The following is a 14,386-nucleotide window of genomic DNA, read 5'->3' on the forward strand; positions in this document are numbered from 1 at the left end:
TTTAGGTTACGTATAACAGTGAGGATTTTTACGATTCATTTTTCAAGACTTATTCCGAAATAAACGAATGTAATAGTGATTCTTGAAAAGGGCGACATGATGAAAGCATCAGTGGCTTCATAGGGCAAAAGAGGAAGACACACAGGAGAGAAGTGGCCGGGAGGGTAATTTTGGTCTTTTTTCTTAATGACTTGGAAACAATTGGGTCAAGTCTGGAGGAGGAATTATCGACGGGTATGAAGGGATGCATGAATTTAGAAGAAGCGAAAATTGTTTGCAAAGACAGATTGGTATGGCGTTCTATTTTCCCTGCCTACCTCTGCGGAGCAGCTGTGTGATGGTTAGTATTTTTTTTAGTACCTACTATAAAACGCTTGCAACAGAGGTTTCACAAAACTAACCTACTTACCTCGCTTATGTATTTGTATTTAGGTACTCTAAGTATTTTTACTGGCAGCACTTTATTTAAGAATTAAAATATCTATGCAGCACAAATGTCAAAAATCACTGTCAAACTATATAAATTAGTTAGTCTGTGGTCAAACTTGCCGAACACGTGTTTTGGTTTTTGTTGGTATCAGTTTGAATTAGTAATAGTAATTCTACATTATCACAATGAAGTTCTCTTTTAAGGTAATTAGGAATTATGAATTAAGCGCGCGAACAATATATGACACCTTTTTAAACTATGCAGTAGATCGATTGTCTTATTAAACTTAACTGCATTTTTTTTTTATTGTCTAAGTAGTTTTACTAAGGTATTATGTGTACCCCCTTGCAATCTCTAATTATTACTTTTTAAAATTGCAGTGAGTCTTAACGTATAAACGTACACAGGTAGCTTCTATATGAAATTAAACTGAACTATATATACTTAATTTTCGTTACACAAGCTGTTTTCCGTGAAAAAAATATGTTTTGCGAATTTGTGGTGTAGTTGAGAAACAACGAGAATGTTTTGATAAGTGCAGGCGCTAACCAAAGGCGAGTGCCATCACTAATTTCATTTTTATGTGAATTTTTCGATGTCAGTCGTCTTTCTCACATCCATTAGCCGTGGAGAAAAAAAATACTTGTATCTCTATTTCTTTAAAAAAAAAAACAAAAAATTGCTTATGTAAACAGATTGAACCTTTAACAAACAATCTGTTATCTGAATTAACAAAATTAAAAAAAAAGAAATATTGTGTTTTCATTATTTACAAAAATACCTCAATTTCATACTATTTCTGTGAGCCTAAGCGGCTCATTATTAGAAATAACTATCAAGTTGTGGTAGAGTGGCCTCGAACCGAGAAACTCTGATTCAAGAGTCCGTGACACTAACCACGGGACAACAACCCTATTTTATAGTGCATAATGTCCGCCTCCATAGTGTAATGGTCAGCACGCTCAGCTACCGTTCTAGAGGTCCCAGTTTCGGTTCCCGGGGGGGGGGGGGGTTAAATAAATATAAGTGATTTTTCACTCTAATGTTTATTCAATAATACCCTGTACTGGTACCTGAAGTAGAGGGCTGATCACCTTTCCTTCATGTGTTAAAGATCAAAATAACACTGCGTTTATATGATGCAGTACCCCTTTCACCATTGGGGTGCGGATAAGGGTTTGAAGAAGAAGAAAAAGAGAATGTATCAAGGTTATATACATTGTTATATTTATGATTATTTATTTTGATTTTCAGTTTAATAACCTCCTCGGCACGGTTTATCGAAAAGGAGATTTAATTTTTACTCCAGATGGAAATTCTATTATTAGTCCAGTCGGGAATAGAATCACCATCTATGATCTCAAAAAGTGAGTAAATTTTTTCATTATTATTGAAATGCTCGCATCATGTGAAATAGGTCAAACAATTTAACTGACTAACTAACCTTGTCCGCCTCCGTAGTGTAATGGTCAGCACGCTCGGCTACCGTTCTGGAGGTCCCGGGTTCAATTCCCAGGGGGGGTTCCAATAAATATAAGTGATTTTTTTCACTGTAATATTTATTCAATATTACCCTGGAATGGTACCTGAAGCGGAGGGCTGATCACCTTTTCTTCGTGTGTTATCGATCAAAATTACACTGCGTTTATATAATACAGTGCCCTATGCACCATCGGGGTGCGGATAAGGGTTTGAAAAAACTAACCATAATGTGGCTTCCTCGCAGGGGTGCTTACCCCTGAATAGAATGCCAAACCACTCTGTCTTTGCAAACATTATTTACCTCTTCCGCATTCATGCATACCAGCCGATTATTTCGACTCCTAATATGACCATTTTCAAGCATTCGACATACCTGATTAGCTAAGTTTTTCTCGGTCTTCGTTTGCTCCTTTTTCAACTACATTCCCCTCATAAATTTATTTTACTGTTCTTTCCTCACTCATTCATTCCACATGTCCAAGCCATCTCAACACACCTTTCTTAATTTTATCGATAATGCTCATCTCAGGTTTGCATTCTTTCCTTATTTCACTATTCGAACATCTATCATACATCGTTTTGCTGCACATTTGTCTTAGGGATTGCTTTTCATCAGTCTACTTTCATCCTTCTTTTGCCAACTCCATCCTTTACTTCCATACATTAGAGTTGGACAACTTTAACTCTAATGTCAATCAATTTAATAGATAAAAAATAAAATATTATGTTTCTGAAGGGAAATTACTGCAAACATGGGAATCTCCAAATCATCATCAACTCAAAGGCGAAATAGACAAAGAAAAAATTGAATTCTTATGATTATTTAAAGCAGCTAAAAATAAACCGCCTCCGTAGTCTAATGGTCAGCACGCTTGGCTACTGTACTGGAGGTCCCGGGTTCGATTCCCAGGGGGGGGGGTCAATTAAATATAGGTGATTGTTTCACTCTAATACTTATTCAATATTACCCTGGACTGGCACCTGAAGCGGAGGGCTGATCACCTTTCCTTCATGTGTTAACGATCAAGATAACACTGCGTTTATATGATGCAGTGCCCTATGCACCATCGGGTGCGGATGAGGGTTTGAAGGAAGGAAAAATAAACCTCTGCCTCCATAGTGTAATGGTTAGCGCGTTTAGCTACCGTACTGGAGGTCCAGAGTTCAATTCCCAGGAGGGGGGGGCGTTAAAAATAAACATCAGTAAATTTGCTCTCTAATATTTATTTAATGTTACCCTGGACTGGTCCTGAAGCTCAGGAGTGATCATCTTGCCTTCATGTAAGTAATGATCAAGATAATTCTGCGTCAATACGATGCAGTGCCCTATGCACCATTGGGTGCGGATAAGGGTTGGAAAACAAAAAAATAAACAGATCAAAGTGATTGCATAATCCAGGATAAAATATTTTCTTATTTAATGTTTGTTTTTAGCAATAAATCCAATACATTACCGATTGAGAGTGATTACAATTTCACTGCTATGGACTTATCTCCAAATGGATGCACTTTGGTGGCTGCAAATGAAGGTATATATTTGAAGATATCACATTGAAAATAATAATTTATGTTTTCTACAATTGTCATTTTAAACTATATCATTGTTATCAATAATAATTAGTTTTAGAGTTTAAACAACCGTGCACAGCATTAATACACGCTATATGAGGCAAATTTTTACCATTATATCATAAAAACTGACCGAGTCAAACCAAAATTGAAATGAACTGACATAATTAAACAATTCATTATACATAAATTATGTATTTAAATTCATAAATTAGTTTTAAACTTTAAATTAGGATGCTTGAGCAATATTATAACGGATAAATTCATGATTTCTAAAAGATTACAACCTATTGTTATTATATGACAACCATTTGCATATTCGAAAAAGTCACCCATGATTCTAGCGTTAGAAATGGACATTTCTAACACTAGAATTATGGGTGTCTTTCGAATATGAAAATGTTGAGGATTTAGATACCATTTTTGGAATAAAGAGTTATATTTTTTTTTGCGTTGTGGCCCTTTGGCATTTAACCAGTGATATGTCATGTTTTTAAAATGTATTTGTTGCATTTATTTTATTGAAATTTTTACAGAGGGTGAAGCATATCTTATAAGTATGATATCTTGCACCGTTATTCACCAGTACAGATTTCACCGACCCGTTACAGCCATCAAATTTAGTCCTGATGGAAAACATTTTGCCGTTTGTAAGGAAAATAATGGTAATTACAGTTTTCTATTTTTCACATGTGTTTTAACAAGTTTTCTACTTTATTAATCTAACAATTGAATATATTTTTAAAACATTTTTAAATTTCAGTGTTCATTATGAAGTCTCCCGGTCCATATACTGGAGAATATAATGCATTTGTGATGGAGAGAGTTTTTCGTGGTGCAGTAGATGACACAACTTGCTTGGAGTGGTCATCTTGCTCGCGTTTGCTCGCTATCGGATCAAAAGACATGTGCACTAGAATTTATTCTTTGGATAGATTCCACAACTTCCGTTCTTACTTGCTCGGTGGGCATTCTCAAATGATCGTTGGGTGTTTCTTCGAAAAGAACAGTTTCGACATAACCACAATCAGTCGAAATGGACAGGTCTGCGTGTGGGACTGCAATGTCAATCCGGATGAATTATCGTTGGCTCCGCCTAGTAAGAAAAAAAAGAAAATCCTGGGGAAAAAAGAACTTGATAATGACGATGATGAAGATGATGTTAATATGGAAAAGGTTATTGAGTTACCCGAAAACTCCAAGGAGGTATATACATAGCTATATCTAACCTTATTTTATAGATTTTTGAAATTTACATTTCACTTGGTGAACACGTACCAATATTCCGCATCTTCAAACACTGTATGAAGCTAACTCTTCATTTTAGAGTTGTGTCCTTAGCATGTTAAAAGATGAAGAGGGGGTAGGAGCTATGCAAAAAAATGCTTTCTTTTGTTTCGTGCGAGCAGCATTTCGCAGGTGTTGCGATGTCGTTCCTGCTGCCTTTCATCCAATTTGTGAGACACTCATTTCTTGAGCTTCTGAATCTTTCCCATAGCATTCAGGCGCTTGAAAATGGCCGGGCAAGAAACACTTTATAATTCAAAAACTATTTGATTTATTTAGAAGAATAGGACTTGTAGTAACATTCTCAATGTTTTTGTAATAATCTGTAATATGTATCCATTTAACTTTTAAAATAATAACTTTTTATTTTGGCCAGACCAATAATTGAAAAACTGCTTTATTATATTTTTATTGACAATATTAGTTGATTTTTACATTTTATTTTTATGATGAATTAATACCGTGGAAAAAAAGACTCAAGTATTGTTTAGTTTGCAAGAACTCACTCACTAACGGGTTTAATCAATAGGTTAAAAATGAATTATACTATAATTTAAAAAAAAATACATATTATATAATAATATTCTTGTATTATATATTTTTTTAGAACATTGAAGACACTATTCCTAGCTATACCCACGTTGAAGAAGGCATTGAGAAACGTGACGATAAGGGAAAGCTTATTAAAGAAGGTGAAAGTGATAATGTTAAATTTAAATATACAAAGAACGCAAGACATTACTTAGGAGATCTTGTAAAGAAAAATAATGCTGATGCTCAGTTAACAACTGCTGCATATCATAAGGATACCAAAATTCTTGTTACTGGTTAGTATTTTTTATGCATTATGCGGAAACTGAAATATGCTTACAATTAGTTTTAATGCCTGGATTATTTTATGACCTTTTCTTACTTGAAATTTATTTCTTTATTAATAAGTATAAACAATAATTTTTATATATATGAAGACAAACAGCTATTCTGCTAAACAAAAATACTATATTTTTTATGCATATCTTATTGATTAATTTAAAACATTTTGATTTGATCGGGATATCTAAAACAGGGATATTGAAAATTATACATATTGATTTAAAAAATAATTATTTCAGGTTTCTCCAATGGGTCATTTTTTCTACACGAGCTTCCAGATGTGAATTTGATTCATTCTCTTAGTATTTCTGACTATCAAGTAAGTTCAATAGCAATCTCAAAACCAGGCGATTGGATCGCTTTAGGTTGTTCAGGAATAGGACAATTGCTAGTTTGGGAATGGCAAAGTAAGTTTCCAGCTTTTTGTAATTTTTATTGATCATGTATTGTTTTTGAAACTCTCTCTTTTGGCTGTGACTACAATTGTTTCGTATTATGCTCACTTGACTCTGTGATTTATAGGTGAGCAGTATGTGATGAAACAGCAGGGGCACTCTTCCAACATGACTTGTCTCTGTTACTCTCCTGACGGGCAGTATATAGCCACCGGAGGTCATGATGGGAAGGTGAAATTGTGGAATACCACAAGTGGATTTTGCTTTGTCACCTTCAGCGAACACACTAGCTCCATAACGAGCGTTCAGTTCAGTGCCAGCAAAAAGTTTCTCATTTCATCCTCTCTTGATGGCACTGTCCGATGTTATGACATCTTAAGGTGAGTTTTTAAGGTTTAAGGCTTTTATCCTTTTAATTCTCACAGCCGAGTTGACACTGCTCTTGATGCTGGCCTTACAAGATTTCCATATTTAAACTTGCAACTTTCCTAGTCTAGTGTTTTTTTTTTGTGTGTCGATATTGAACATGCAGAGATATTTTTAGGGATAGTTATAATATACTTGTATATGACATTCAAACATCTAATCGTGTAATCATGACATACTTATAGAAGTTATTTTTTGATAAATTCCAGTCAAAAAGTTAATTCTTGAAATATGATACAAAAAATTATATTTATAAACACATTTAAATAATTTGCTTGGTAAAAGTTACAAACATTTCATGCATTTTTTATTACCCAGGTACCGTAATTTCCGGACATTAACTTCTCCAACCCCAGTGCAGTTCAGCTGTGCAGCATTAGACTCCAGTGGGGAGTTGTGTGCTGCAGGGGGACAAGATGTTTTTGACATATTTGTTTGGTCAATAAAGTTGGGGAAGCTATTGGAGGTAATTACAATTTTTATTTTAATTTATTATTTTCAATTTTCTCTTCTTCTTCTTTTTGTAGATCCTAGGGATCTTCAATTTTCAATTTTAATATAATTAAACAAAACATACGATTACTAACAACATAAGTTGTTTAAGGATAGTTTAAGTTCTTCAATATCAATTTGCTCTTGTTTTTTTTTTGTATATTTTTTTTTTCCAAACCACAACAAGGGGTTTCAGAGTAAAATACAGCAGACTCAATTTACCAAGTGCGATTTTGCCGAAACATTAAAAAAAATATAATAATAGTTTTGTTTTTATATAATAAATGTTAAAATCAAAAACTGATTTATTGAGACTGCTAAATTGTATTTTATTACTAAAAACACATAAAAATTATACTTGTGATAATTTTTTTGCCTTGTTATGGCATTTTCAAACTAATGAGTTTAAAAATCTATTGTCAAATCCATACATAATAATTTTGTTTACAATATGCAAGGAGTATTTCCATTGGATTTTTTTATAAGAAAAATGAATGATAACTACAGCAATAAGTGTTGTCTTAGTAAATTATCACATAAATGGTATTTGATTTGAGTTTATGTTTAAACTTATATTCTAGGTGTTGAGTGGACACGAAGGCCCAGTAGTAGGTTTATCCTTCTCTCCGTGTCTGTCCAGTTCAGCTCTAGCTTCTGTCAGTTGGGACAAAACACTTCGCCTCTGGAATTGTATTGAGACAGGAGCCGATCATGAAACCATTAATCTCACTGCAGATGGACTACAGGTTGCCTATCGACCTGACGGACAAGAGGTGAATTTCACTACCAATCCTTAACATTACTTAATTATAAAATCGTGTATATAAAACATATTTATTTAACAAACACTTTATTGTCAGATGAATTTGTACAATTAACTCTTTGACCGTGTGACGTTTTGCTACTGGGTATTCCTCTACGGGGCACTTCAATACGACTGTTAAAATAATTTATTTAGTTGGATCTGATAAACAAAGATTATTATTTCTTACCAAGAGTTCTAAACATGTGTTTATTGTGTATTGTATGTAACAGAACAAAAATCTCAATATAAATAAACTCATCATTGTGTCAGCCGCTGCCATCTTTCTTGAGGCAAGACGCATCGCAAATCGCAAAGCAATTGCTGTCACACTCGCATGTAACGGGTTAAAATAAAACATTTTTTTTAATGTTGGTTATACTGATATTTTGTTTCCTTCAGGTAGCAGTGTGTACACTGGATGGTCAGATTTGTATATTTGACGTGCGCACATATGAGCAAACCAAAACAATAGATGGTAGAAACGATCTTGGCAGCGGTCGATCAGATACTGATTTGATAACTCCTCAAAAATCGCTCAAAGCCAAGTAATTCTTTCATTTAGTTATTTTTTTATATACCAATTTATATCATTCAATCAAATTCGATATATATCAATTCTTATCATATTTTTTAGGTCTTTTACATCACTCTGTTACTCTGCTGATGGAAATTGTGTACTGGCTGGAGGGCAGTCTAAAAATATTTGTATTTACAGTATTAACGAATCTGTTCTTCTGAAACAATTTGAAATTACACAAAATAAATCATTGGATGCAATGGGCGTGAGTAAAGTTGATAATTAAATATGTGCTCTATATCTGTTTCCTTATATTTTTGGGTACATCTTTTTTTTCAATTTATTTAAGGATTTTGTGAGCAAACGCAATATGACAGAATTTGGAAATCTAATGCTTGTTGAAAAAAGGTCGGAATTAGAAGGTGGCGATGTTGCATTAAGACTTCCCGGAGTTAAGCAGGGCGATATGGCTGATAGAAATTTCAAACCAGAAGTAAGTCATTTTTTTTCTCTTTTATGTCAAATTTATTTTTAGCATAAAATGTATGTCACCAAAAAATTAACAGTGTTCTGAGTTTGAATCATCCATGTTTATTATCATAATATAAATGTATGTTGGTGAGCACCAGTTATAATAATTTTTGTCTAACAAAACACATCTATTTACACCAGAACTACTGACATTTGCATACCTTAAATTGTTGGAATATTGTTACCAATCTCCTAATTTATATATATCGTCGTACAGGAGAAAGTGACCAACTAACAAAACGAAAAATGTTCAGGAGGGCCATTTAAGTCACTTTTGCTTGGCAAGAAAATAAACATCAATGCAGTTAGTCATTTTTAACAAGTCAATATATTATACTTCCAAGTTTAAAATCGCTTTGGCATTTTTTCAGAGATATGTACATATTAAGCTAGTAAGATATCAAATAGTCAATAATCACGTTTTTGTAAAAAATGCACTTGGTCATTTTCTCCTGTATGACTACGATATATTTCAGACTTCTTCATATCTTCCTACTACAAAAGCTTAATTTTGAAGAAGTGTAAGCAAAGTTAATTGTTGTTACTTATTTATTTTTTTACAAAAATGTTAATAATATTAGTATAAAACCACTCACCGAGGTTTCGAGACGTACCCGTCTCTTCGTCAAGACAATCACTACCACTAGATGCAAATAATACCACCCTTCACCACCATAGCACCATTTACACACTTAAAACTACTCAAAATGTTTAACACATGAGATTTTAGTGTAATAATTCAATTGTTGTGTTTGTTTTTTCCCTTTAGGTGCGTGTTTTCTGCGTTCAGTTTTCTCCTACTGGCCAAAGCTTTTCTGTGGCTACTACAGAGGGACTAATGCAGTATTCTCTTAATGCTGGTGGAGTATTCCAACCATTTGAACTTAAACTTCACGCTACACCGCAAATGGTAAAAGAAGCCCTCAATAAACAGGAGTGGACAGAAGCACTAATGGCAGCCCTGCAGCTAAATGAAATGAAAATTATTCAAGAAGCTGTCGAGCGAGTCAGTATTAGCGACAGTAAGTCTTAAACAAGTTCTAAATTATAAAATACTTTACATATCTAACACTCTCCTTATCATTCATCGTTCACTTATATTACCATACCACAAAGTTTACAATGCTTTTAATAAAAAAAATACTTTCTACATATCTTGTTGTCAATGTAAAATGTATGTTGATTTCAGTTCAACTAACAATAACCAGTCTCCCTGATGAATATTTACATAGGCTTCTGAAAGCTGTTGCCACGTTATTTGAAGAGAGTCGTCACATAGAATTGTACCTCCATTGGATTAGTTACGCTACAACAATCCACAATTCTCGGATGCAAGGCATGTTTGAAATGCCCACACTGTTAGCTTTAGAGAAGACTTTATCTAGAAAATATCAGCAGTTATCTGAAATGTAAGTTTTCTAATGGTTTTTGCAGTATAAAACTAGCAAATAAGTTGAATATGCAGATGAAAGAAAATGTAGTCATTTGGCATCCAATCCTGTGAATATGCTAAATAGTATGTATTTTTTTCACATAAAATTTGTACGATTTTTAGTTTATTTATTGTAATACATATGCATAATGAAAAAATCTACAAGATCTGCAAAGATTTTGTATAAAATTTTTATGCATTTATCATACATATATATTTTTAAATATATATATATTCTTATGTTTTTCTATGGTATTGAGTTCTGAATGACATCCGATTTTTCAATTTATTGTTTCATCAGTCTAATTTTTACTTTTAAAATGACTTTTCCATTTAAATATTTATTTTCCTTTATTTCAGCTGTGATTTTAATAAATATACTATCCAGTATATAAAAGAACTGGGAAGACGTAAACAGGACAATGATAACCTAATGGAAGTTGACAATCATTCTGGAAGTGAATCTAGCGGAAGAGGCACGGCAGATTCAGAAAGTCAGGATGAAAATAGCGATGAATCATCATAGAATCAAAATATTTATTTATGAAAAAATTGTAACAATGTCTTTTCAAAATAAATTTTTAAAGAAATCTCTTGGTCTTTTTCTTTTCGTCAATCTTGGAACTCAGAATTTTCCACATTTATTTTTTATTGCTGTTATAATTGCAATCAATTTGTTTGAATATAAATATCATATGAAAAAAAAGACATGTATAACATTTCATTTTGAGTATTATTTATTGTATGTAATCACTTAAAACGTAGAACCCATATTTTTTTTATTTTGTGGTCTATATTTAAAAATACATAATCAAGTATTTTAGTAAACCTAATATTTATATGTAAAAAAAAAAATCCAATGACACATTCCAATTTCATTAATGATGTTAAAAAAATAGTAAATTCTAGAGGTGTACATATCGCTCACTCCTTTCAAGAACGTCATAAATCAAAAATTGACAATTTTCAGTTGTGCATGTTTTCGGAATGCCCAGAAAATTTACTATATACCAGCAAAAGAGGCGTATTTTAAACTTAATTTTTACGCGCTACATGGTAGAAAATGTTTTTGCATTTGAAGAAAAGGTGTTGTTTAATTATTTTTTTTAAATATACTTAATATTTTTCAAATGGAGAAAAATCTTCAGGTTTTACCTAAAATGATCTGTTGCATAGTTAAAAGTTCAATAAGTGGCATGATATTTATTTTTAATACATTGTGTTATATGTTTCAACTTTAAAAACGTTCTCCTGAAAAATCAAGTTTTTTGATTTATGACGTTGTTGAAAGGAGTGAGCGATATATGATTCTTTCTTATATTCTTTTTTTTACACTCAATAATCATATTCTTACTTCCTAAAAATAATCATTAGTAGATTATCAAAAATAATATGTATGCACATTTATCTATATTTTCTTTTTTTTTAAATAAAAACATTATTTTTAATTACTACCAATATAGAAAATGGGGTAGATAGAGTCTGCATATTTAATTCTTTACTTACATAATTTGATTATGAGGGTAGTGAAGCCCTAGAAATGCTTTTCAGAATTTATGAGTAGAGAAACTTACTGTTATTTGTGCTGCTAACCTAATAACACTCAAAATGGTGGAAGGTATGTTTACTGATGAAAAAAATGTATTTTGTATTAGATAGCTGAACCAAAAACTGTTAATTTTTGTGTTATTTCCTAGTGGTGGATCCTGGTGTAGTTAAAATAGGAGCTTACAAGTATGAAGATAGTACTCGCTATATTGGGGAATGGAATTCCAGAGGACAGAAACATGGAATGGGGCATCTTGTTTCTCCTGATGGTACAAGGTATGACGGAGCATTCATCAATGGGTTGTCTTCAGGATTGGGAGTTATGACTTTCCCTGATGGCGCCAAGTAAGTACCTTTATTTATTCAATTTATTTATGTTGCCCGGTTTAAGTAATACAGTTATATTTCTTATCAACTAATAAAATTAGCCTTCAAATGATTTATTTGATTCTATCTTTAATTCTGAAATGTCGCTCACTCCTTTCAAGAACGTCATAAATAAAAAAAAACTTGATTTGTTAGGAGAACGTTTTTAAAGTTTAAAAATATAATACAATGTATTAAAAATTAATAATAAGCCACTTACTGAACTTTTTACTATGAAAAAGATCTTTTTAGGTAAAACCTGAAGGTTATTCTCCATTTGAAAATTATTTAATATATTTAAAAAAATAATAAAATAATACCTTTTCTTCATAATGCAAAAACAACACTTTCTGCCATGTAGCGGGTAAATATTAAGTTAAAAATATGCCTCTTTTGCTGGGATATAGTACATTTTCTGGGTATTCCGAAAACATGCACAACTGAAAATTGTCGATTTTATATTTATGACGTTCTTGAAAGGAGTGAGCGATGTTTATCATCACAATTCATGCTCTTTTTATAAAATATAAATATCTATTATCACTCTACTCAAATAATTTTTTAATCAACTTTAAAAAAAATCCATATGTTGATCACAGAAATCCAACAATATTTTCTTTGTATCAGTTCGAATTAATACTTATTTAAACACGAATAAAATTGGATATTGCCTTAGTAAATTAGAGAAATTTAAGTACAATTGATTTCCACAACTTTAAAACAAAGTAATTAATTCATATTAAATTTTTAAGATTTGAGGGCGAATTTATGCAAGGGTGGTTTCATGGCCACGGAGTATTTTGGAGAGCTGATGGGATGAAGTTTGAAGGAGAATTTCGAGGTGGGCGAATATGGGGCCTGGGTAATATATATTTTCTTAAAACTTTCAACTTGATTACTTTTAGTAGAACACTGTAAATAAATGAATACATGCATACACCAGCAAATCTTATGATCATCATGTCACTTACAGAAAAGAGACAGGGATATGCAACTTTGTAAAAAAAATGATCATATTATTCTTTCTCCCTTGTAAGCAAGTGCTGGGACGTCTGTGCCAGTGAACCTATGGTAGCTTTATCTTCATTCAATTCGTAATTATTATATCGAGCTCCTTTTACTCTAAATTATGGGAAATTTGTAAAATTTACAACGGACATTCAATTTGTGGGGAGCATTGAGGCAACAGATGAAAATAATGTAATGATAATTAGCATGTATCTTAAAAAACAAGTTTCACTTATTTTCAAAATGTTTTTAGTAAATGTTTTAGTAAACATTTATGTCCGCCTCCGTAGTGTAATGGTCAACACGCTTGGCTACCGTACTGGAGGTCCCGGATTCGATTCCTAGGAGGAGTCAAATAATCATAAGTGATTTTTTCACTCTAATATTTATTCATGCGGAAGCGGAGGGCTGATCAACTTTCCTTTATGTGTTAATGATCAAGATAATATTGCGTTTGTATGATGCAGTGCCCTATGCACCATCGGGTGCGGATGAGGGTTTTACATACATACAAATATTTCTGGTAAATTGTGAGGGTTTTTTATCACCGTTTATTTTACGATAGTCTTGTTTTAAGATACATTTAAACAAGTCCTGGGGTCTAGGGTAACTAACATAAAGTACAAATAATTATCAGAAAAATTACTAACCTCCCAAATGCTCCATCATGCATTGACTACATGTTTATCTTTTATAGGACTTGTTACATTCAGTGATGGAAGCAATGGGTTTCCAAGAAACGAAGGTTTTTTTCAAGACTGCAGACTTATAAGAAAAAAACGCTGCGCAGAAATCATTCAAAAGGCCCAAAAAGTTGCATATATGGCGAGAGCACAATGTCATCCAGCCTGATGTGTATAATCACTAAAGTGCTATATTTTGTGGGGAATGAAAGTAAAAATCCAATTTAAAAATAATATGTATTTATATATACTTATATATATTTACAAATTCTTTAAAATCAACAATGTAACAAGAAATAACACTTAAATTAATAAAGAATTATTTTAGACAAACAAACTATCATAAAATTCTTTTGAACATAAGTCACTGATGGAATAAAATATTTATAAAATCTCTTTGCACGATCAATAAGGTTTATTTCTACATCTTCCAATTGTTTTATTCCAAGATAATACTTTGTTAGATTGTTTGTGACATTGAGATTATCCTTATTATGTAGATAATTATTGTAAATCCAAAGTTATAAATATTTGATACATAC

At 32.2% G+C, this 14,386-nt stretch overlaps 2 protein-coding genes across 2 annotated transcripts; both read left to right on the plus strand.

Moving 5' to 3' along the window:
* The first annotated feature begins 526 nt into the window (after window positions 1-526).
* On the plus strand, window positions 527-10,829 carry LOC148303397 (periodic tryptophan protein 2 homolog). Its single transcript, XM_088269981.1, has 16 exons — window positions 527-633; window positions 1,685-1,797; window positions 3,347-3,441; window positions 4,018-4,146; window positions 4,245-4,687; window positions 5,376-5,595; window positions 5,881-6,048; window positions 6,164-6,416; window positions 6,781-6,928; window positions 7,536-7,727; window positions 8,159-8,304; window positions 8,394-8,541; window positions 8,626-8,769; window positions 9,577-9,829; window positions 9,997-10,216; window positions 10,600-10,829. Exons 1-16 carry the CDS (start codon window positions 616-618, stop codon window positions 10,763-10,765), a joined length of 2,856 nt encoding a protein of 951 aa, XP_088126107.1. The 5' UTR covers window positions 527-615; the 3' UTR covers window positions 10,766-10,829.
* Window positions 10,830-11,847: 1,018 nt separating this feature from the next.
* Window positions 11,848-14,121, plus strand: rtp (MORN repeat-containing protein retinophilin). The gene is made up of 4 exons (XM_088269987.1): window positions 11,848-11,857; window positions 11,925-12,132; window positions 12,906-13,015; window positions 13,859-14,121. Exons 1-4 carry the CDS (start codon window positions 11,848-11,850, stop codon window positions 14,011-14,013), a joined length of 483 nt encoding a protein of 160 aa, XP_088126113.1. The 3' UTR covers window positions 14,014-14,121.
* The last annotated feature ends 265 nt before the right edge of the window (window positions 14,122-14,386 follow it).

This window comes from Brachycentrus maculatus, unplaced genomic scaffold, assembly GCF_059751285.1.
Source record: "Brachycentrus maculatus isolate JH-2025_06_01 unplaced genomic scaffold, ASM5975128v1 h1tg000370l, whole genome shotgun sequence".
Lineage (NCBI taxonomy): Eukaryota > Metazoa > Arthropoda > Insecta > Trichoptera > Brachycentridae > Brachycentrus > Brachycentrus maculatus.